Here is a 22153-nt window from a genome sequence, read left to right on the forward strand (position 1 = left end):
TTATGCCACAAATGCTTTCATTCAGCTGAACTTGTATTGAACCCGGAATATTCCTTCACAGAAAAATTATAATTCTCACAGGGAGTATTTTTGGGAGGAATATATTTATTAATGGCAGTGAATTTATTTATTTCACTTAACAATCATTCATATTTACACTCTGCAGTCAAAAACAGATCCAAACTGAACTCTTAACGCAGATAAATGGTTCTGTGTTTGCGTTGCATTCTTGAACAAAACACGTCAAGAACACGTCCAGGTCATTTTTCACTCCAAAATCAATCTTCAAAAATGACAGGAATATTCTGGGTTCAATACAAGTTGTATTTCTCTAATTATATTTTGCATAACAAAAATGAAGCCTATTTTCAGGAGCATTTTTTGCAGTTTATCATTATTTCCATGACAATTAAACAACAAAAATAATGTGTTACACTTTATTTTACAGTGTCCTTTTAACAGTGTAATTACACAAGTAATTACTGATTATTACTAATGAACAATATGTACTTACTATAGGTTTAGAGTTAGTTGCTTGTAATTATGCATAATTGACTGTTATTACCATAGTCAATATGTGTAACAAGGACATTGTAAAATAAAGTGTTACCAATTAATGCTATATTATTTAAAAGAACATGTTATCTATTAATTGTGAAGAACAGTTGTACGTACACGTAGTAGTAGTATTGGTTGTACTGAATTTATGGTTTTAATTATGGATGAAAATGAGCTTAATTGATGTGAAAATAATGTCACTTAATAGTTCTAAAAACTGGCTTCATTTTCTTTAGGCAAAATATCATGTATGTTTTTGGTTTAGATTGAGTGAAACATGAGTTGACATATTCTTCGTCATATTTCATCCCAAATATATATTGTTACAATACCTTTATGCTGATATATTGAGAATCATCATTGACATTAATGTGAACTATAAAAGAATCACAACTTCTGGATGATGCATTACAATAATGAGAGTTTGTGGGGAAAATCTGCTTAAATGTCATGAAAAGAACTTTCATTATTTTAATGGTACAAAAGTCCATTTTCTTTATTTGTATTTTAGTTTCCTGATTTTGGGGTGAAATATGTATATTTGTTGTATCTCGTATGTTTGAATGTTGCAGGATGATGTCACAAACCCGAATGTTGCCCATATAATCTCATCACCACACTATAAAATGTTAAAACTGTCACTATTTATTTTTCCGGTTTCCTCTGATATCATTCAGGGACATTTGTATCGGGCCAGTTATCGTGACTTTCTCACACGGAACATTCTGGACTTTTGGGGTGTAAAACAGGTGTTTGGGTTTCAGTCTGTGACGTCAGGAACCATTTTCACAAGATGTTTGTAAATTCAGTCAATCAAACATTTGGTTCAAATTGTATTTAAATGGAAAAATATGTGCACATGGTTTTAAAAGATGTGTTTGGCCTTGTTCAGTTCTTCAGTTTCTTTGAATGATCAGGTGATTAAAGATGACAATTATAAGCACCATTTATTAAAGAAGGTAAAAATATACAGAATAAAGTTGAGGCGTATACAAACATACCAGTGCTTTTAATTGACAGGCTTCAGCGTCTAAGAAAAAACATAAATTAATCTGCATATAATAAATAACAATTGGCAAAATGTTTAACACACATTATAAAATTAAGGCACACACAGTTTGGCCTCTGCTTCAGTACTGATGCTTCTTCGTTCCTCGCGGTCCTCGTAACGGGCTGTTTTTCTTTGAAACCCGACAAATCTTTGGCACGAGGTTCCATTTGTCCTCTTTAAACGGCGAAGACTTTGTCCTGTCTGCCAATTTCTTCTGTAACCTGATGATCACAGTGCACACAAAAACCATCAGGTGTGATAAAACAAAATCATCCGTTTTATCAAATTACACGCAGAAATTGTCTCTTTTAGCTGTCATACATCACTGAAATATCTCATCCTTCTCTGTTACAGCACTACGTTTAGCCAGTCAGAAGATTTTGAGGCGTTTTCGGCCTGTCAATCATTCTCCGCAATCACAGGGCAGCCCATATATGGGCAGAAGGAAACGTATTTTGCTATCGCTGCTTTTAGCATTTCCTTTCAACATTATAGTACTACTGTACTAGTAGTAGATAGTAGTAACTGTTCGCATTCATTTTTCTTGCCTGTGACAGTAAGATGTTCTCCTGCTCATCTCTAATTGCAGTGATCTCAGAGCATCTCTGTGTTCGTGTCTATTTGGAGGGCGGGGTTTTGGACAGAGGGGGCAACGGCTGAGGGGCCGTTCAGGCTGAACACGTTCTTGCATTAAAAAAAGTTTGATACAGCGCAACGGACAGAACAGAATGCAGGTGTCTTGAGACGCGTTTTAAAGATTGAAGTTCTTGAAGCTTGACACACCGTCATAAATTTGTGCCGCTCATCCACGAGACGCGGTGCAGCATTTAAAGACATACGTATAAATATGGAAGCCCATTTCTGCCATATATATATATAAATACACTACCAGTCAAAAGTTTTGAAACACTTATTCTTTATTATAATTTATTTTTTCACATTTTAGAACAATACACTGCGTGCCCAATTATTAGGCAAGTGAGTATTCCGATCTTATCATTATTTCCATGCACATTTTCCAACTCCGAACCATATAAACTTGAATGCTTACTGTATTCAATCATTTTCAGGTGGTATGTATTTGTGTAATGAGGGAGGGTGTGGTGAAAGTGACTAACACCTTATATCAAGGTGTGCATAATTATTAGGCAGCTTCAAAAAAGAGATTTAACTGACACTGAAAAGTCAAATATTGTAAAATGCCTTTCAGACGGATGCAACACTCTTAAAATAGCTAAACTATTGAGGCGTGACCACTGGACAATCAAACATTTTGTTGTGAATAGTCAACTGGGGCGCAAGAAACACATGGAGAAGAAAAGGCGCAAATTAACTGCAAAAGACTTGAGAAGAATTAAACGTGAAGCTACCAGGAACCCATTATCCTCCAATGCTACCATATTCCAGAACTGCAACCTACCTGGAGTGTCCAGAAGTACAAGGTGCCAAGTGCTCAGAGACATGGCCAAGGTCAAGAAGGCTGAAACACGACCACCACTGAATATATTCACGAGTTGAAGCGTCAAGATTGGGCAAAGAAATACATGAAGACATGAAGGTTTTATGGACAGATGAAATGAGAGTGACTCTTGATGGACCAGATGGATGGGCCCGTGGCTGGATCACTAATGGACACAGGGCATCACTTCGAGACAGGTGCCAGCAAGGTGGAGGAGGGGTACTGGTATGGGCTGCTATCATTTAGGATGAGGTAGTTGGACCTTTTCGAGTTGAAGATGGACTGAAACTCAACTCTCAAACCTACTGCCAGTTTCTGGAAAGTACTTTCTTCAAGCAGTGGTACAGGAAGAAGTCCTCAGCATTCAAGAAGGCCATGATCTTTATGCAGGACAACGCTCCATCACATGCATCCAAGCACTCCACTGCTCGGCTAGCCAGCAAGGGCCTCAAAGATGCCCAAATAATGACTTGGCCCCTTCCTCACCTGACTTAAATCCTACTGAGAACTTGTGGGCCGTTCTCAAACGTTTGATTTACAGGAAGACAATACACCTCTTTGAACAGCATTTGGGAGGCTGTGGTTGCTGCTTCAGCGAAAGTTGATGGTGAACAGATCAAGAAACTGACAGACTCCATGGATGGAAGGCTCATGGCAGTTATTGAAAAGAAGGGTGGCTATACTGGTCACTGAATATTTCTGAAAGGCCAAAAATGTTATTTAATTGTCATTTTGTGTTACTTATTTGTTGCACCTACTCTAAAAATTGAGAATAAACAATTGAGTTGGGAGAAATTCATTTTGTAATTTAGTTTTCTAATAATTGTGCACACTTACAGGTGCATCTCAATAAATTAGAATGTCGTGGAAAAGTTCATTTATTTCAGTAATTCAACTCAAATTGTGAAACTCGTGTATTAAATAAATTCAATGCACACAGACTGAAGTAGTTTAAGTCTTTGGTTCTTTTAATTGTGATGATTTTGGCTCACATTTAACAAAAACCCACCAATTCACTATCTCAACAAATTAGAATATGGTGACATGCCAATCAGCTAATCAACTCAAAACACCTGCAAAGGTTTCCTGAGCCTTCAAAATGGTCTCTCAGTTTGGTTCACTAGGCTACACAATCATGGGGAAGACTGCTGATCTGACAGTTGTCCAGAAGACAATCATTGACACCCTTCACAAGGAGGGTAAGCCACAAACATTCATTGCCAAAGAAGCTGGCTGTTCACAGAGTGCTGTATCCAAGCATGTTAACAGAAAGTTGAGTGGAAGGAAAAAGTGTGGAAGAAAAAGATGCACAACCAACCGAGAGAACCAAAGCCTTATGATTGTCCAGCAAAATCGATTCAAGAATTTGGGTGAACTTCACAAGGAATGGACTGAGGCTGGGGTCAAGGCATCAAGAGCCACCACACACAGACGTGTCAAGGAATTTGGCTACAGTTGTCGTATTCCTCTTGTTAAGCCACTCCTGAACCACAGACAACGTCAGAGGCGTCTTACCTGGGCTAAGGAGAAGAAGAACTGGACTGTTGCCCAGTGGTCCAAAGTCCTCTTTTCAGATGAGAGCAAGTTTCGTATTTCATTTGGAAACCAAGACCTAGAGTCTGGAGGAAGGGTGGAGAAGCTCATAGCCCAAGTTGCTTGAAGTCCAGTGTTAAGTTTCCACAGTCTGTGATGATTTGGGGTGCAATGTCATCTGCTGGTGTTGGTCCATTGTGTTTTTTGAAAACCAAAGTCACTGCACCCGTTTACCAAGACATTTTGGAGCACTTCATGCTTCCTTCTGCTGACCAGCTTTTTAAAGATGCTGATTTCATTTTCCAGCAAGATTTGGCACCTGCCCACACTGCCAAAAGCACCAAAAGTTGGTTAAATGACCATGGTGTTGGTGTGCTTGACTGGCCAGCAAACTCACCAGACCTGAACCCCATAGAGAATCTATGGGGTATTGTCAAGAGGAAAATGAGAAACAAGAGACCAAAAAATGCAGATGAGCTGAAGGCCACTGTCAAAGAAACCTGGGCTTCCATACCACCTCAGCAGTGCCATAAACTGATCACCTCCATGCCACGCCGAATTGAGGCAGTAATTAAAGCAAAAGGAGCCCCTACCAAGTATTGAGTACATATACAGTAAATGAACATACTTTCCAGAAGGCCAACAATTCACTAAAAATGTTTTTTTTTATTGGTCTTATGATGTATTCTAATTTTTTGAGATAGTGAATTGGTGGGTTTTTGTTAAATGTGAGCCAAAATCAACACAATTAAAAGAACCAAAGACTTAAACTACTTCAGTCTGTGTGCACTGAATTTATTTAATACACGAGTTTCACAATTTGAGTTGAATTACTGAAATAAATGAACTTTTCCACGACATTCTAATTTATTGAGATGCACCTGTATATATTCCCCTGAGAAAGATAAAACTCACTTTTTCTTTGTTAAACATTCAGGTTTGAGGTTCAATAACATTTTGGATTAACTGAGAGCATTGTGTTTGTTCAACAATAAAATTACTCCTGAGGAATACAATTTGCCTAATAATTGGGCACGCAGTGTAGTAAAGACATTACAACTATGGAATAATAGAAATGGAACTATGGGAATTATGTTGTGAAATAAATCATAACTGTGTTATATTTGAGCATCTTCAAAGTAGTCACCCTTTGTCTAGAATTTGCAGACATGTACTCTTGACATTTTCTCAAGCAACTTCTTGAGGTGTCACCCTGGGATGCTTTTTAAACAGTACTGAAGGAGTTCCCATCTATGTTGGGCACTTATTGGCTGCTTTTCTTTATTATTTGGTCCAAGTCATCAATTTCAAAAACTTAAATGTTAGTTTTATAATGAAATAAATTAATATGTGCACAATTATATTTTTGTCTACAAAACTAATTTTAAACATTTAAGCATACGCCTTCAGATCAAAAGATTTTTAAGATCATGAGAAACATTTCAGTCAAGTGTTTCAAAACTTTTGACCGGTAGTGTAGATATAAATGCTTTGGTAAGTCAAAATTCTGAGATAAAAAGTTATAATTATCAGATAATCAAAAAGTTTGATTCATAATTATGATTTAGTATCTCAGTTTACTTTACCTCATAATTATGACTTCATTTCCACAATGAGTTTTATCTCATTTTGATTTTGTATCTCTAATTATGACTTTATCTCATAATTCTGACTGACCGAATATTTTGTTTTAAATGTGGCAGAAATGGGCTTCCATATCTAGTGCAAAACAAACATGACCCCTCAGTCTGGTAGAGCTTCAACAGCTAACACTGTTACAGCACCTTTAAAATCAGACTGTTACATTTTATGGATTTAAATTGGACAAGTTTAAGGGTAGTTGACTGCAGTGTGATACGATACTTTATTTGAAACTATTTTAAACAACATTTTGATCATTTTTATAAATGATACATGCAGCTTTAATGAGCTCATATTAAATATATAAATTGATTTGTCACACCGCAGAATCATGTGAACTACTGAAGGCAAAAAGGTGAAACTTCCCTTATTTTTATTCATATATATTTTAGCCTAAAATCTTGACGCTGAAAAATAAAAATGTCCAATTTATTTGTCAACAACCCAAATACAGTTCAGCTTTTCTATGGAAATAAATGTTCAATTTTGTGCAGGTTTACTCACATGACGAGTCTCCTGCGTTCTAAAGCTTTTCTAGTGGCAGCGGACAGTGAACTCTTTCCTCTCGACTGAGGCGCTTTATTATCCTGAAACACAGAATTTAGAAATTCGTGAAATCAAACATAAAATATTTAACACTTCCTACTGAACTGTTCTTACTGAAGTCCTTAACAGCAGTGTTACTCTACTACTGTTAAAATTACTGGCGAAAATGTCCATTGACAAAGTTTTTTTTTTGTTATTGTCAACGACAGCGAAGATGAGATGAAAAAGACGTAACATGAAGATAATCAAACGGTTTTAATTCAAACAGAATGTTGATGAAAATATGATGAGAAAGTAAATTATATTGAAAGATAAAAACAATGCACTAACAGTAATAAAATCTTCTAAATGTGAAGAATTCACAAGTTACTTCTAAAAAGTCACTATTGCTCATGTATTTATTATATGATCATTTCAGTTTTCTCATGTTGTTTAATCTTACATATGACACATATTCATCTTTAATATGTTTGATTCATTTTTAAAATCAATGTAAGTAATTTATACAATTTTCAACATATTTTAATATTTGTTCTGTTACAGTTTGATACATGTATTTGTCATTTTACACATTATTGTCAACTAAAATGTAGTTTTATTTAGAGTAAAATTAAAATGACTGAATACGGCATAAAATATTGACTAAATTTAAAGGACATTTTTATCCAAAGACTTATAATTAAATTATTAATTATTTTAAATTATAGCACAAAAACACCAAGATTTATTCAAATGACTATTTATGGTAACAGCACATCACATATATAATGTTGCAACTAAACCAGAATATTCCTGTAATCTCCATTAGTGTATTCAGTATGCTGGGGTTTTCTATAGTGATTTATCAAGGTTTTCCTTACGTGTTGTTTGAGTTTTCGGTCTCTGGTCAGTTCCCTGTCCCAACTGATCAACTGCATTCTCTCACAGCTGCTCATGTTGAAGAAGACATCGTGTAACTCGTATCGTGCAGCACGCAGCTGATAACACAAACAGAGAGAGAGAGCTGCATGTACATGCTGTTTAAAGACCTATATAAAACAAGAGTTTCTGCTGATAGTTACCTGTAGTGTGACTCTCTCCTGCAGCATGAGGTCATGTCTGCTGCTGAATTCTCCTCTGACGGGCGTCTGATGCTGGAATGAGAGCAGGAACTCCCGAGTGTCCTGAGAAAACAGCCAGCCGTAAATAATCACAGACAATCAAACACCAACACATCTGAAAGACACAAACGATCTCACCTTGATGGTTCTGATGAGCTGTGACACGCGTTCTGTGTGCAAGAGTCGACGCGTCAGGAAGCCCTTCACCACCGCCGCCACCAGAGGGCGACATGACCCCGCGTGAGAGAGACACATCTGCTGCAGGACAGAGAGATTATAAACACTGTCTGAAATCAACTTTCTCATTAATATCTGTCAGTGTTTCACCTCTGGATTGGATTCTGAGTGCAGATTTATTTTTACCACATATAAATACTGTAATTCATTCTTATATGGGTGTTTATTCAACTTCGGGCACTTTTACACTCTGGACTATCTTAAACACAATTAAATTATATTTTCACACTTATTGCATAATTTGGCAAAATTACAGCTTGATTGATAAATGTGATATTTCCCTTGATTTGTCTTTGTTTTGTCTCATATTTCATCTCAAGCGTGCTCTTCACTCACACTTTTGTCCACTTGATTAACAAGTACACTAACTTTTGAACAAACTTTATTAGGGGTAAAATTGTTTGGTGTGGTGGAAATGCTGTCACAACTGTGGGACAGTCCTAATTTATAAAGAATTGCTAGAAATTATTTCACATAGTAGATGTTGAAATGGTTTGTGTTTATTTCACTCTTTGTTTAGTTATAGTTTTAACCCCTTAAACTCTTTTTGGGCCGCCTGCAATTTTTCACACTCACATTTAAAAGCTCACCATTCACACATACTGTGGACTAATTGCCAAAAATTGGTCTAATTATTTAGAACCCCCATATAAAAAAGACTCAGATTATCATAATCTCTAACACATTTTATTCCTCACAGATGTGCTCGTCCATAGACATTCAGTCTAATTTTCAGTGCAAGCACCACCCTCATTATTTCATTGAATATCTCGGCCTCTGAGTGGACTAGAAGCTCAGTCTAGGTGTCATTAGAAAACTGAGATCCTCCCCTTTGTAATGACATTTTATCAGCAATAGTTTATAACATATATTTGCTATGATTTGTTTAGCATTCTTTTCCTGCTGGATGGCATATTTTGTTCTGGCATCTAAGATATAACATTGGATTATTCACACAAGCAAACTTACAGACGAGAAAACAGGCTCATTTTGTGGAACATGTCCTAAAGTAAAAGCAAATATACAGTTTTTAGCTATTTGGGGTTTACAGCAGCAGTGATCGGAGCATAAATGAGACGTTCATATTTGATGACCTACAGAAATCATATTTCACTTTATGATTCTTTTGAAATTCTTTTGAACTGTGGTATTAGTGCAATATTCTATGACGCAAATGCATTCCTGAGAATGAGAGCTTTCATTTTATATATGACTTGTCCATTTAAGTGCTATTTGAAAGACTTTTATATTCATATTAATATTTCTACCACATGACCTCTAGGTGGCGCTTATTTGTGACGTGGATGATTTAGGGTCTTATTTTGTTATTTTAAGTAATATAAATGCAGAAGTGATGATTATATATGAAAACTTCAGATTCTAAGCTTTCAAACGATACCTCATATGCCTGAATTATGTATCCCGGGACTTGATTTTCATGATATAGCACCCCCTTTTGGACCCACCGGCAGATCCACAGAGTTGCACATGTTAAACATGTAATAATTAGTATTTTTATAATGTATTTTCATAGTTTAATATTAAAAGTCTAGGTCTAGGAAAAGGCTTAAACAGTCAAATCTATACATAAAAGACATTTGAAAAGTACCAAAAATAAATGATGAACACCTGGTAAAAAGTTTTAATGAAATCTTCATATAACAAAAAGAAAAATGGTCTAAATGTGTTTGTTTTGAAAAATAATCAACCCCTGGGACATGAAAGTGCCCTCAAAGTTAAAAAAAACACCTAAATATCAAATACTTCAATTTAATAAATTAACATAATCTGTCAATCTGAATAGAGAATTGGGAATGTTTTAAATCAGCATTAACTCATATTTAAGTGAAAATAATTAAATAAAGAATCAAATAAAATCAAAATGGAATAGAACTGCAACAGAAATGTACTGCATGTTACAAATAAATAAACCGAATCATTACAGGGGACATTTTTTTAATTTAGGGGCATTTTGAAACATTTGATGGCATTTGTACCCAGCATCCTTTTTAAATTTTAAACATGTCATTTCACAACAGCTGCCAAACTATTACACTGCAAAACATCATTTTCTTACTGAGTATTTTTGTCTTATTTTCTGTTAAAAATATCTAAACATCCTTAAAGCAAGGAAAAAACAATGACATAAGTCTTGTTTTAAGAGAAATCGAACTAAATTTGGTGCAGTTTAAGCTTAAAATAAAAACAAAAAAATAACTATTTACCAATGAGGGAAATAAAATACACCCGTTTTCTCTTTGGATCAAGTTTTTTTTTTATCTTACCCCATTGGTAAAACCATTTTTCTTGTTATAAGAATAAACTGCACCAAATTTTGTTTGGTTTCTTTCAAAACATCTTTTGCCACTTCTCAAGTAAATGTGTCTTGTTTTGAGAATGTTTAGATATTTTTTTTAACTGGCAAAAATTCACAGTTAGAAAATGATTGTTTGTAGTGTAGAGTCTGACATTATAAAACAATGTTTCTCTTAATATATGTGCTAAAAACCTTGTCATTATTGTGTGTTTGTTACCGGTGAGCTGTGGTGTGTGTCGCTGAGGTGTGTAAACTCAGTGTGTGTGCCGACAGACGGGGGGAGGGGGGAGGTCGACGTGTCCTCCAGACGTGTGCTCGCGGTGGGACACGGGAAGGACACGTGCCGCAGAAACTCGTAGCGCACCGCCAAAGACTGAGAGAGAGAATGCAAATCAAACAAAGAAAACAAGACAGACAGACATGTGGATAGAAGTATGTTCACTTAAGATCAGCAGATCATAAAATTAACCTCTCATTTTCTGTCAATTCACACACACAACAGTGTGTTCATTAAAAGCCTGTTAGATGCATTACATTAGAGGCTGTAATTAATAGCGTAGGGACACGGGTTATGAAGAACTCCACGAGTCCCAGAGACAGTTAAATATATGAAACCTCTACACACAATGATTTCTGTTCTAATGTCAGACAGACAGCGCTGGACTTCTGCCATGATCTTAATCCAGTCCAAGGAGACTCTGAATTAAAATGCCGCCTGAAAGCTTTTTTACTGGACACAAACAACAAGCAAACGTCTCGCAGCTCATGAGATGAGATCAAACTGAGGCTTGTGTTTGTGTATCGTGCAGAGGATTCGCTCAAGGTCTTCAATGAATCTCACTTTAAAGTTGATGAATTCTCCTGAACATTTAAAAGGGACAGTTCAACCAAAAATGAAAATTCTGTCATCACTTCCTCACGCTCATGTTGTTCTAAACCCAAAAGGAGATGTTCGGCAGAATGACAGCCTCAGTCACCATTCACTATCATTGTATGTTAGAAAGATGCACTGAAAATGAATGGTGACTGTGACATTCTGCCAAACATCTCCTTTAAGAACGGGATATCATAATCATAACAGGAGTCATTTGCATATAGAAGTTTTAAAGGTACAGTAACAAAAAAACAGTCTGTTTAGAGAGGGTTAGAGAGAGGCGGATCATGGAAAATTAAATTACGACTAACATTATAAGTACATCTGTAAATATCAGGGTTGTGCACCATTCAGAATTGAATAAGGAATACCAGTTCAATTCCTGCATTTGGACTGGATTTGAACTGAGGTAGCAAAAAGGATGTAAAACTGCAATTCAATTTGAATTTAAGGAAGTACATTTAAAATGGAATGAAATTCAAACATTTAAGTTTATTTTTTTAATAATGTATTTGTTTTTTTAGTATAGCATGAAACATGTTATCATATTATCATATGCATAACAAATGGGGTGTTTCCAGAATAATTTCACTGTAAAAAAAAAAAAAATCTTAGATCAAGTAAACAATGCTAAAAATCATTAAACGATTTACTTTATTATTGTAGTTGTTTCGATTTTGCAACTTTCAGGAACGAAATGCAAGTAATGAGAGTTCAAATTGGCCTACACAAAATGTTTATGTGGTTCCCAGCATGCACTGGGAAATGAATAATATGGTTGCATTGTTTGGCCATTTGCATGGTTTTATTTACATTGTTGTAGTTGACTTTGTTGCCATGGTAGGTAACTTGTTGTTTTGAGATGTCAGAATTAGTTTGTTTCTCTAATAAAATTATCAATTTGTTGATTGTTAACCTTGACTTGATTTATGCACCAAGTGTCGCGGTCTGTGCATGGCATTTTAAAATATAAAGTGTTCATCATAAAGTGTTCATGTGATGAGTAAATGTTTTTATTTATAAAACCAATAATATTTTTTTATATTATTGGTTTAAGACAGCAAGCACATGCAAGAAATATGTTTATAGAAATGTGTAGTACAGTTGAAGTCAGTTTACATACACATTAGCCAAATATATTTAAACTCAGTTTTTCACAATTCCTGACATTTAATCGTAGAAAACATTCCCTGTCTTAGGTCAGTTAGGATCACTACTTTATTTTAAGAATGTGAAATGTCAGAATAATAGTAGAGAGAATGATTTATTTCAGCTTTTATTTCTTTCATCACATTCCCAGTGGGTCAGAAGTTTACATACACTTTGTTAGTATTTGGTAGCATTGCCTTTAAATTGTTTAACTTGGGTCAAATGTTTTGGGGATCCTTCCACAAGCTTCTCACAATAAATTGCTGGAATGTTGTCCCATTCCTCCAGACAGAACTGGTGTAACTGAGTCAGGTTTGTAGACCTCCTTGCTCACACACACTTTTTCAGTTCTGCCCACAAAATCGGATTGAGGTCAGGGCTTTGTGATGGCCACTGCAATACCTTGACTTTGTTGTCCTTAAGCCATTTTGCCACAACTTTGGAGGTATGCTTGGGGTCATTGTCCATTTGGAAGACCCATTTGTGACCAAGCTTTAACATCCTGGCTGATGTCTTGAGATGTTGCTTCAATATATCCACATAATTTTCCTTCCTCATGATGCCATCTATTTTGTGAAGTGCACCAGTCCCTCCTGCAGCAAAGCACCCCCACAACATGATGCTGCCACCCCCATGCTTCACGGTTGGGATGGTGTTCTTTGGTTTGCAAGCCTCGCCCTTTTTCCTCCAAACATAATGATGGTCATTATGGCCAAACAGGTCAATTTTTGTTTCATTAGACCAGAGGACATTTCTCCAGAAAGTAAGATCTTTGTCCCCATGTGCACTTGCAAACTGTAGTCTGGCTTTTTTATGGCGGTTTTGGAGCATTGGCTTCTTCCTTGCTGAGCAGCCTTTCAGGTTATGTCGATATAGGACTCGTTTTACTGTGGATATAGATACTTGTCTACCTGTTTCCTCCAGCATCTTCACAAGGTCCTTTGCTGTTGTTCTGGGATTGATTTGCACTTTTCACACCAAACTACGTTCATCTCTAGGAGACAGAATGCGTCTCCTTCCTGAGCGGTATGATGGTGTGTGGTCCCATGGTGTTTATACTTGCATACTATTGTTTGTACAGATGAATGTGGTACCTTCAGGTGTTTGGAAATTGCTCTCAAGGGTGAACCAGATTCGTGGAGGTCCACAATTTAGTTTCTGAGGTCTTGGCTGATTTTTTTTGATTTTCCCATGATGTCAAGCAAAGAGGCACTGAGTTTGAAGATAGGTCTTAAAATACATCCACAGGTACACCTCCAATTCAGTACACCTCCTATCAGAAGCTAATTGGCTAATTGTCTAAAGGCTTGACTTCATTTTCTGGAATTTTCCAAGCTGTTTAAAGGCACAGTTAACTTAGTGTATGTAAACTTCTGACACACTGGAATTTGATATAGTCAATTAAAAGTGAAACAATCGGTCTGTAAACAATTGTTGAAAAATTACTCGTGTCATGCACAAAGTAGATGCCCTAAATGATTAAAAAAATTAGTTTTCTGACTTCAACTGTAAATATAGGAAGAAATTGTCACAGGACTAAGTTGACAGAGTTTAAGAACTCTTCTTAAAGTAACTTTAAATATGTAATTATTAATTTTACATATTAAACATGTAATATTTCAGCTAATGTGTAAAAGTCATGACAAGATGACATTTTAAGTTCAGTTAATTTACTGAAGTAGATTAATCCAACTTAAAAAAAGCAATGCAAACTTTCCTTAAGTTCGAAAAACACATCTCTTTTTACAGTATTAATAATCAGTAACATATATATATATATATATATATATATATATATATATATAATGTAATAATGTTAAAAACGCCATCTATAGAAATCTGTATTTCATTTATTTCACACTATTTAATACATTTTCATTTTATGGACTATGGTGGAAGAACAATTCACAGGAATGCTCCAAATGTATCAATATATTCAAATTCAAATTTTGAATCTATTTTTATCTGAAACAACGTGGTGGACCATTTCTGCTGCTTTACAGTAAAAACAAATTTTTTCAATTGTTAATTGTTTTTACATTCTTTTTTTTTTTTTTTTTTTTTAGAAAGAAATGTTATGTCTAAGTAAAAATTATAATTCTACCTATTAGAGAATTAATAGGCATACTTGGTAAAAATAATATTGTTATTATTTATGTTACAAAATTAACATAATTTTTAAATTATGTTAATTATGAAATTGTGTAGTGTGACAGTGTTGAATTTCTTTGAACTGCATTTCAGTAAATTCCCTTTCCTTTCATTCCAATTCCAATTCAGCTTCCTGTGGGGCGTGGCCAATTCAATTCGAATTTAAACTCATGAATTGAAAGGGAGTTAATTCTGAAATTCTGAATTTTGCACAACCCTGGTAAATATACCGATCTGTAGTTCGTTCCTCACCTGCAGTAGTCCCTGTTGTTGTCTGCGTTCTTCCTCCATCAGAACTCTCACCTGATCCTCCTGCGTCTGCGCAGACGACTGCAACACTGAAGACATCACTACACAAACATCACTTAACTACACATGAGAGTTTAATTACCACTGACACACCGTTTCATACAGCACACACCGTTATAATTAATATGCAGTCAAACTATTACAAGACAGAATCAGGTTCTTTAAAACCCAAAATATAAACTGCAAACTTTACACAGTAACAAACCTTTTTCATTTTGAGTTGGACTTGATGGAAGTCATTACTTGAGCATCAGTGAGATTAACTCAGTAAATGCTCAGGCTGATGTGTAAGTGTTTTAGATTCACTTTAAACAGAGCCAACTCTTAAGAGTCAATTAATTCCTGAACAACACTATACTGGTCACGCTGTATGTTTTTGATTCACTAAAAAGAACCGGCTCATAATAGTAATTTGCTAGAACGGGAACCAGACTACACTTGTAGAACTGTATGTTTGGTGCAGATTTAAAAGAATTGACTCGGAGTCATTTGTTCGGGAATCGGACTACACTGGTCCATATGTTTTGAGCTGTAGATTTAAAAGAATCAAATAAGAGTAATCTGTTTGGGATTCAGACTACACTGGCCATGCTGTATGTTTCGAGCTGTAGATTCAAAACAACCAGTTCATAAGAGTCGTTTGTTGGGGAATCAAATTCCACTGGTCGTGCTGGGTTATAAGCTATAAATTCAAAAGAATTGACTCATGAGAAATTGGACTACAAATTGGTGTGCTGAGTGACTCCAGCCAGGTCTCCATATCAACCAAATTGGCCCGGTTGCTAGGAAGGGTAGAGTCACATGGGGTAACCTCCTCGTGGTTGCTATAATGTGGTTCTCGCTCTCGGTGGGGCGTGTTGTGAGTTGTGCGTGGATGCCGCGGAGAATAGCACGAAGCCTCCACATGCGCTACGTCTCCATGGTAATGCGCTCAAGCCACGTGATAAGATGCGCGGATTGACGGAATTCAATCGGGAATTAGATTACATTGGTCATGTAGATTCAGTAGGGAGACAGTGCTGGTATTGAATTGCACTACAGTATTTTAGTACGGTGTTCTGTCCACATCAGCGGAAAATCGTTAACGGAACCGAAAGTCATGAAAATCATACAGTTCTGGTATTTTTTTAAACTGGAACCAATTCTCAGTTCCCAACCCTACTTTTGACTGGTAGTGTATCATTTCTATGAATGGAAAATGTTCAAACATGCTAAATAAAAAAAAAAAGTATGTTTATAAAAAAAAGATTGAATCTCTCTTCTAAATACAGTTAGTTGGAGCTGCAGTTTGTGTCTGACCTTTGGGCGTGCTGGTCTCTCGTCCAGAGCTAAACACTTCCACCTCGTTCATCAGGAGCCTCCGTTTGGCACGGGACACGCCCTCATGACCCCCCATTTCAGGAGTCAGCTGCTTCCCCTGTGTCCAGAGCTCAGAGGGGCTATCAACATCATATGACGAGCCAATCAGAGAGCTTCCTCCTCCCTTAGACTGGTTACTGGTGTCAGCGAGGATGCCTCCTGTGTGTGCGGGGAGTTTTGAATGATTGACAGTCTGTATTGCATTTGAAAGTCTGAATTTGTGGGTGAATGTTTGTGATGGCGCTTCGTCTCCAATCCCACAATTCTTTGCAGCGTTCTCTCGCTCCACAGTTTCATTGAAAGTGACCGCTGAAGGCCATTTCAAACAAATATCTGGAGAACTTCCTTCTTGGTTCAGTGTGAGGCGACTGTTACCAGTTTGTGAGAGTGTCAGCGTTGACTCCAGGTCAGATATGAGCGCTTTAAGACTCGATAAGTTCAGCTCTAACTGTGTGATTTGTTCCGTTTGTTCAGTGCTTTGCTTTAAAACATTTCCTCCATCATCATGGCAATCACCTTGAACTACTGGTTCAGCATCGCACTCCACACAAACTGTTTTTACCAGAGCTTCACAATCAGGTATACTGCTAATTTTTTTGCTCCGTACAGGACTCAAGCAGAACTTGGGCATCGGGACGCTAGTGAACTTCATCCCTGTTGTTGCTGAGGAGGATCTGGACGAGATGTTGGCCTTCTGTTTGGAGAGATACAGAGATTTGGCTGTGACGGGAAGTTCTGTTGAAGACAACAGAGAAAGATTGTCAATTTCAGCTGTCAGAGTGTCATCATGTTCTACAGGAAGAGCGTCAGTGCTCATGCTACGACAGGTTTCATTTGTGATGTCTGTGTGATCCGCTTCAGTCTCAAGCGGTTCTGAGCACATGCTGGTGTCAGACTGCTTTATCATCTCCTTCCTTTTCTCTCTGGCTTTCCTGAGTTCGCTCTTCAAGATGTGTTTGGGAAAAAATTCCTCGTTTTCTTTATCCGACAAGCTAAGATCGTCAGATTTGAGAGTTCTGGTTTGATTTCGCAGCAGGCGCTGGCGTCGCCGGTACTCCTGAGATTTCTTCAGCAGGTTCTGAAGACTCATTCGGTACGGTCCCTCATCCAGGTCCGGTTCCAGCGGGTTTACTGGTTCTGTAAGATTTTCAGCTGGTTCTGATGCTGGTACTGCATTCTCCTCCTCTAAGATTGCGGCATCCACTGGAGCGTGATTGATTATGTCACTTCCTGTTGAGTTGAATTAAATTAAAATGGAACTTTATTGTCCTCATAGGGAAATGTTTCTTTTTCAATTATTCTGCTGTAAACATACACAAAACACTATCACTGTCCTTTAAATCATTACAGTATATAAATAAGTAGATAATATTTGGGATGCCCCAATATGAAAATGTTTGGCCGATAACAATATAAACAAAAAACCTATATGCCACTTACCTTATTTTGTCATCAGATCACGGTTTTGCTTACTAATTATGGTTTAAAAATGTACAAAGAATATTTTATTGTTCTAACAATAAATAATTTCCATAATTATGATAGAACATTACAAGTATCTTATCAGATAACTCAATGACTCAGTACAGATGCTTTACACTTTGAACTTTTAAACAAAAGAACTTACATTTTACTTATTATGATAAAACAATACAAATTCATTTTAGGCATTTTTCATTTACATTTACCAAACTAAAAAAAAAATTGCTAGATATTTCTTCATATTACACTTCATAATACGCAATAAACTTCATACAATGCAATACATAATGATTAATGTAATAAATTATAAGCAAACCGATATGGTGATAGTTTTAATTTGCCGATACATCGGTGCATCCCTAAATAATATCCATCTGTTGCTGTTTTTCTATTTGAACATCCGATAGAAATGTAATTTTTTATTGTTTAATGATGTATTTTTTATTGAGTTAAGGTTTATGATTGAGTTTATGATTTTTTTCATCGTGATAAAGGGTTTTAGGGGTCGTTCACTCAGAATGCATTCTAGCGATGGATGTCTTCGACAATTGTGACAGTTCTTGCCATTTTTTCAGTGTTTCGCAAATGAGCAGTGAGTCTTAAAAACAGTGTATAGGGTAAAAACAATTCAACTTTTAACCTTTAAGCTCGGATGGGCCTGTGAGAAAAAATCATTCAATCATGTCAAAATTTTAACAACTACAGTCTTGACCAACACAAAATATGTAACATTTGAAAGTTTAGAAGCTCTACTTTCCAATGCATGTAGACATTATGACCAAAACTGAACAAGTGCTTTGAAATTTGCAGACAAATCAGAAGTGAAACGTTTTGATAATTTATTAATAATTTTGCGCTGTAAATATTATTGTACTCAGTAAATCGGTTAAAACCCCTGCACTGTTCCATTCCAGTGCTTTCAGCCTAGCTTTTTCAATGTAATCTATGTAAATAGCCCCCAAGAAAAAGTCATAATTTGATACAAATATTTGTGGGGGTTTTTTTGTTATAGTGATTTTAGGGGCCATGCGGTAGGCGTCTTTAAATTTGTTTTGTCTTTAAAAGTTTTGCTCCATTCTGTTGTGCTCCAGGTTTTTTAGGTTTTTAAATGCAAGAACACATTGTGTGAACAGCTCCTAATAAAAATCATTAAAAAATAGCCATAACACACACACACACAAAACATTTAAAAATATCATTAAACAATAAAAAAATGACAGAAAAATCAAATGGAGGTCAACCGATATTGGAATTTGCTGATGCGATAACTAAGGTGGTGGAAAAGGACGATAACCGATTAATCGGCCGATAGTTTTTAAAATCGATAAATTGAATGTGCTTAAATATTTGATGGCCGCAGATATAGAAGCAAAGAGAGTCCAAAATATATAAAATTACAGATACAGCTAATTGTGCAACCAAAATCAAAATATTAGCCAGAAAAAATAAGATTTAATGTATCTAACATGGGACTTGTAAATATAAACAAGCCCAAATACACTGGGGACCTTTATTTTGAAATGCCTGTGATCCCAGTCAACACAAACACATAAGGGAATCCTCCAGTGCTATTCACAGAAAAAAAATAATATTGGCAAACTATCCGCGTTGATTTTTTACGGAACTGATAGTTTCAAAAGCAGCAATCGGTGCCGATTAATCATCAAAAACAATTAATCAGTTGACTTCTACCATTGAATACATCACAAATATCTCAAATAAAAACCTGTTACCAAATGCATATGACTCCCAAACAAATCTTTTTTACCTGCAGTATTGGTTGACTGTGTCATATTTAAGTGGACACCTCCAGCTGACCTCACATCCCCCCCTCCTCCCTCCCCTTCCATCCAGCTTGAGTGACAGGTGATGGCTGTGTTTTCATTGGTCACATATCCTGATGACATCATCATCATCTGGCTGCTGATGTCACCGTGTGGATGTTTATCGGAGTGATTGTCGAATCCATGACGTGCATGTGTCTTGAGACCGACTCCCTCGAACAGAACTGTGACCTGCGTGTTCTCCAGCGAATCGTCTGCTGGAAACGCTCTCAGCTGATTGACTGATTGGCCATCATGAGCGGTTGACGTCAGAGGTGTGTGTTGATTGGATGTGCTGATGTTCCAGTGTGTGATGTCATCACTCTTATGAGGAATATTCACAGTCTCTTTAAACTGAGACAGAAACAGAAAGATACAGTTAGAGATTCTCTTAGTAAAGATTAGATGTTGACAGAATGAGAGTGATGTGTATGTCAGTAAAACCCACTCTGATGTGAGACTCTTCCTCACTCCTTCTCTTCATCAAACTCACGGCTCTTTCTCGGAGTCGTCTCATCTCGTCTCGCTGCTGCTCACTGAGCTAGCAAGCACAACACAGACATTATAATCATATACATTCATGTATAATGTCATATGATGACAATGATGATGATGATATTAATACCAGAGGAGGAAGAACAGATGCTCCATGAAACACAATGACTGATGAAGATTTAGCGTGTGTCTGCAGATTATCAACATCAGCAGAGACTTCATAATGTCTCTTGATGAAATCTTCATAACTCTCCATGACACTATAAACAAAAGAGAGATTAAACACACTAAACATGATACATACTAACAGAAATCAAACATACTAAATGCACAGAACATACAAATACAAACCCTTCATGATATAAAACACAATACATACTAAAACAAACACGCATTACAAGATCAATGCATTCTAATACCAGTTATGAAACTGAACATACAAAATATACTAACACAAACCCTTCATGGTTTTAACCCTTGTGCGTCAGTTTAAAAAAGTTACTCAGAGGTCCTTAGAGGACAAAAATATCAGCGTCAAAAAACTGCCATAATAATATTATATATTAATATTATTTTCCACTTTCAATGAGTACATTTTTTTAACCAACATCAGTCCTGATCATAACTACCAAATATTCATTCATTTTCAGGATTTTAACCCTTTAAATGTCAGTTTGTTTACATAATGCCACTGTTGTTCTTTACAAACACTCTGACATCCATACCAACACACACACACACACAATTTTAGCTGCATCATTTATTCAATTGGCCTGCAGTGCTCTATAATACAGCAAACAGAAAATAGGGGAAAAGCTTGTATTTGCTCCATAGGCTAAACATGAGATAAATGGCGCCATCTGGTGGAAAATATTAAAAATGTAACCTTTGAAGCCAGAGCTCCAGAATGAAAGCATAATATCATAGAGTTCATGATTTTATGCTTTAATGGCACTGGGATCAAATATTGCAGTTTTAATGGGTTTCAATGGGGACATTTTTTGTCCTGAAGGTCCTGAGTGTAACTGTTTTGAGTACACAGTGTATTATAGATGTATTATAGGAACTGAGCTTGAGGTTGGCTAAATATATTCCGTTGGCATTAACACAGTCAAAATGATGGAAAAAAAACAAAAATGAAAAAGACAAAAATGTCCCGAAGGTCGCACAAGTTAAATATGAAACATACAGAAACAACGTGTGATAAAATAGACTTCATTGTGTGTTAATACAACTGTCTCTTTGTTAAAAACTGTACTGTGAACTATATAAATGCCCTATTCGTGTTATTAGAGCCAAACAACAGAGTTAACATGATTATTTAAAGATAACCCGTATTTTAAAGTGTTTACCTGAGAGTAAAGTTGTATCTTCATGAGGTTTATTGATGTGTTTCGTTGTCTGTTTACAACCTTCCGCTTACTGTTAAAACCCGGACTGGATTCACACTGTCAAAAGTCTTCAAAAGAAGACTTTATAACGTATAATTAAATCTTAATAGCATTTAAAAGTAAGATAATAATAATAATGTACAAATATGTTATTTAACGACTAGTTTATTATTGATTTCTGGTTAGTTTTCCAGTTGAGGAAATTAGTGTGTAGATTGAGATCCACTCCATGATTTATCAGATGCCCACACGCATGCGCGCCTCTCAAGAGCGGGAAAACTGCTCCTCTAGAGACCCGGATGAGCTGCTAGTGACGTCATGACACGAGAATCTGACGATCATGCGAGTCATTAGGTGTGAAAATTAATCTTTCTGAAAAATATATGTTTTATTTTCATTGACAAAGATTACAACCAAATATGGTATTTCTTGTTCATTTCTGTTTAATTATGGTTATTTTAAGTGTACATTTTTTTTCTAACCATAAACTAACGTTCTCAAAACGTTGCAGAGAGGTTTTTGTGCAACGACTTAATAAGAACTTAAGCAGAACATTCTTTGATGGTTATTTTTAGGTAAAAAAAATTTCTAACCATAAACTAACAGTCCCAAAACATTGCAGGGAGGTTTTTGCGCGACGACTTAAGAACTTACTGTATGCAGAATGTTCTTTGATGG

At 36.1% G+C, this 22153-nt stretch overlaps 1 protein-coding gene across 7 annotated transcripts; it reads right to left on the reverse strand.

Moving 5' to 3' along the window:
• Positions 1-1486: 1486 nt before the first annotated feature.
• On the reverse strand, positions 1487-21557 carry si:ch73-100l22.3 (uncharacterized). 7 transcript variants are annotated; one of them, XM_051673321.1, is made up of 12 exons: positions 21437-21557; positions 20215-20344; positions 20038-20130; positions 19535-19943; positions 16225-17514; positions 14869-14954; positions 10660-10815; positions 8027-8146; positions 7850-7951; positions 7649-7765; positions 6747-6829; positions 1487-1830 (listed from the first exon to the last, which is right to left on the reverse strand). In XM_051673321.1, exons 2-12 carry the CDS (start codon positions 20338-20340, stop codon positions 1689-1691), a joined length of 2724 nt encoding a protein of 907 aa, XP_051529281.1. In that variant the 5' UTR covers positions 20341-20344; positions 21437-21557; the 3' UTR covers positions 1487-1688. The 7 variants fall into 7 exon arrangements, with proteins under 7 accessions (XP_051529281.1, XP_051529280.1, XP_051529279.1 ...); XM_051673320.1 differs by having other exon boundaries at positions 8027-8143; positions 14869-14966; XM_051673319.1 differs by having other exon boundaries at positions 14869-14966.
• Positions 21558-22153: the final 596 nt, after the last annotated feature.

This window comes from Myxocyprinus asiaticus, chromosome 35 (genome assembly GCF_019703515.2).
Source record: "Myxocyprinus asiaticus isolate MX2 ecotype Aquarium Trade chromosome 35, UBuf_Myxa_2, whole genome shotgun sequence".
In the NCBI taxonomy this organism is placed as follows: domain Eukaryota; kingdom Metazoa; phylum Chordata; class Actinopteri; order Cypriniformes; family Catostomidae; genus Myxocyprinus; species Myxocyprinus asiaticus.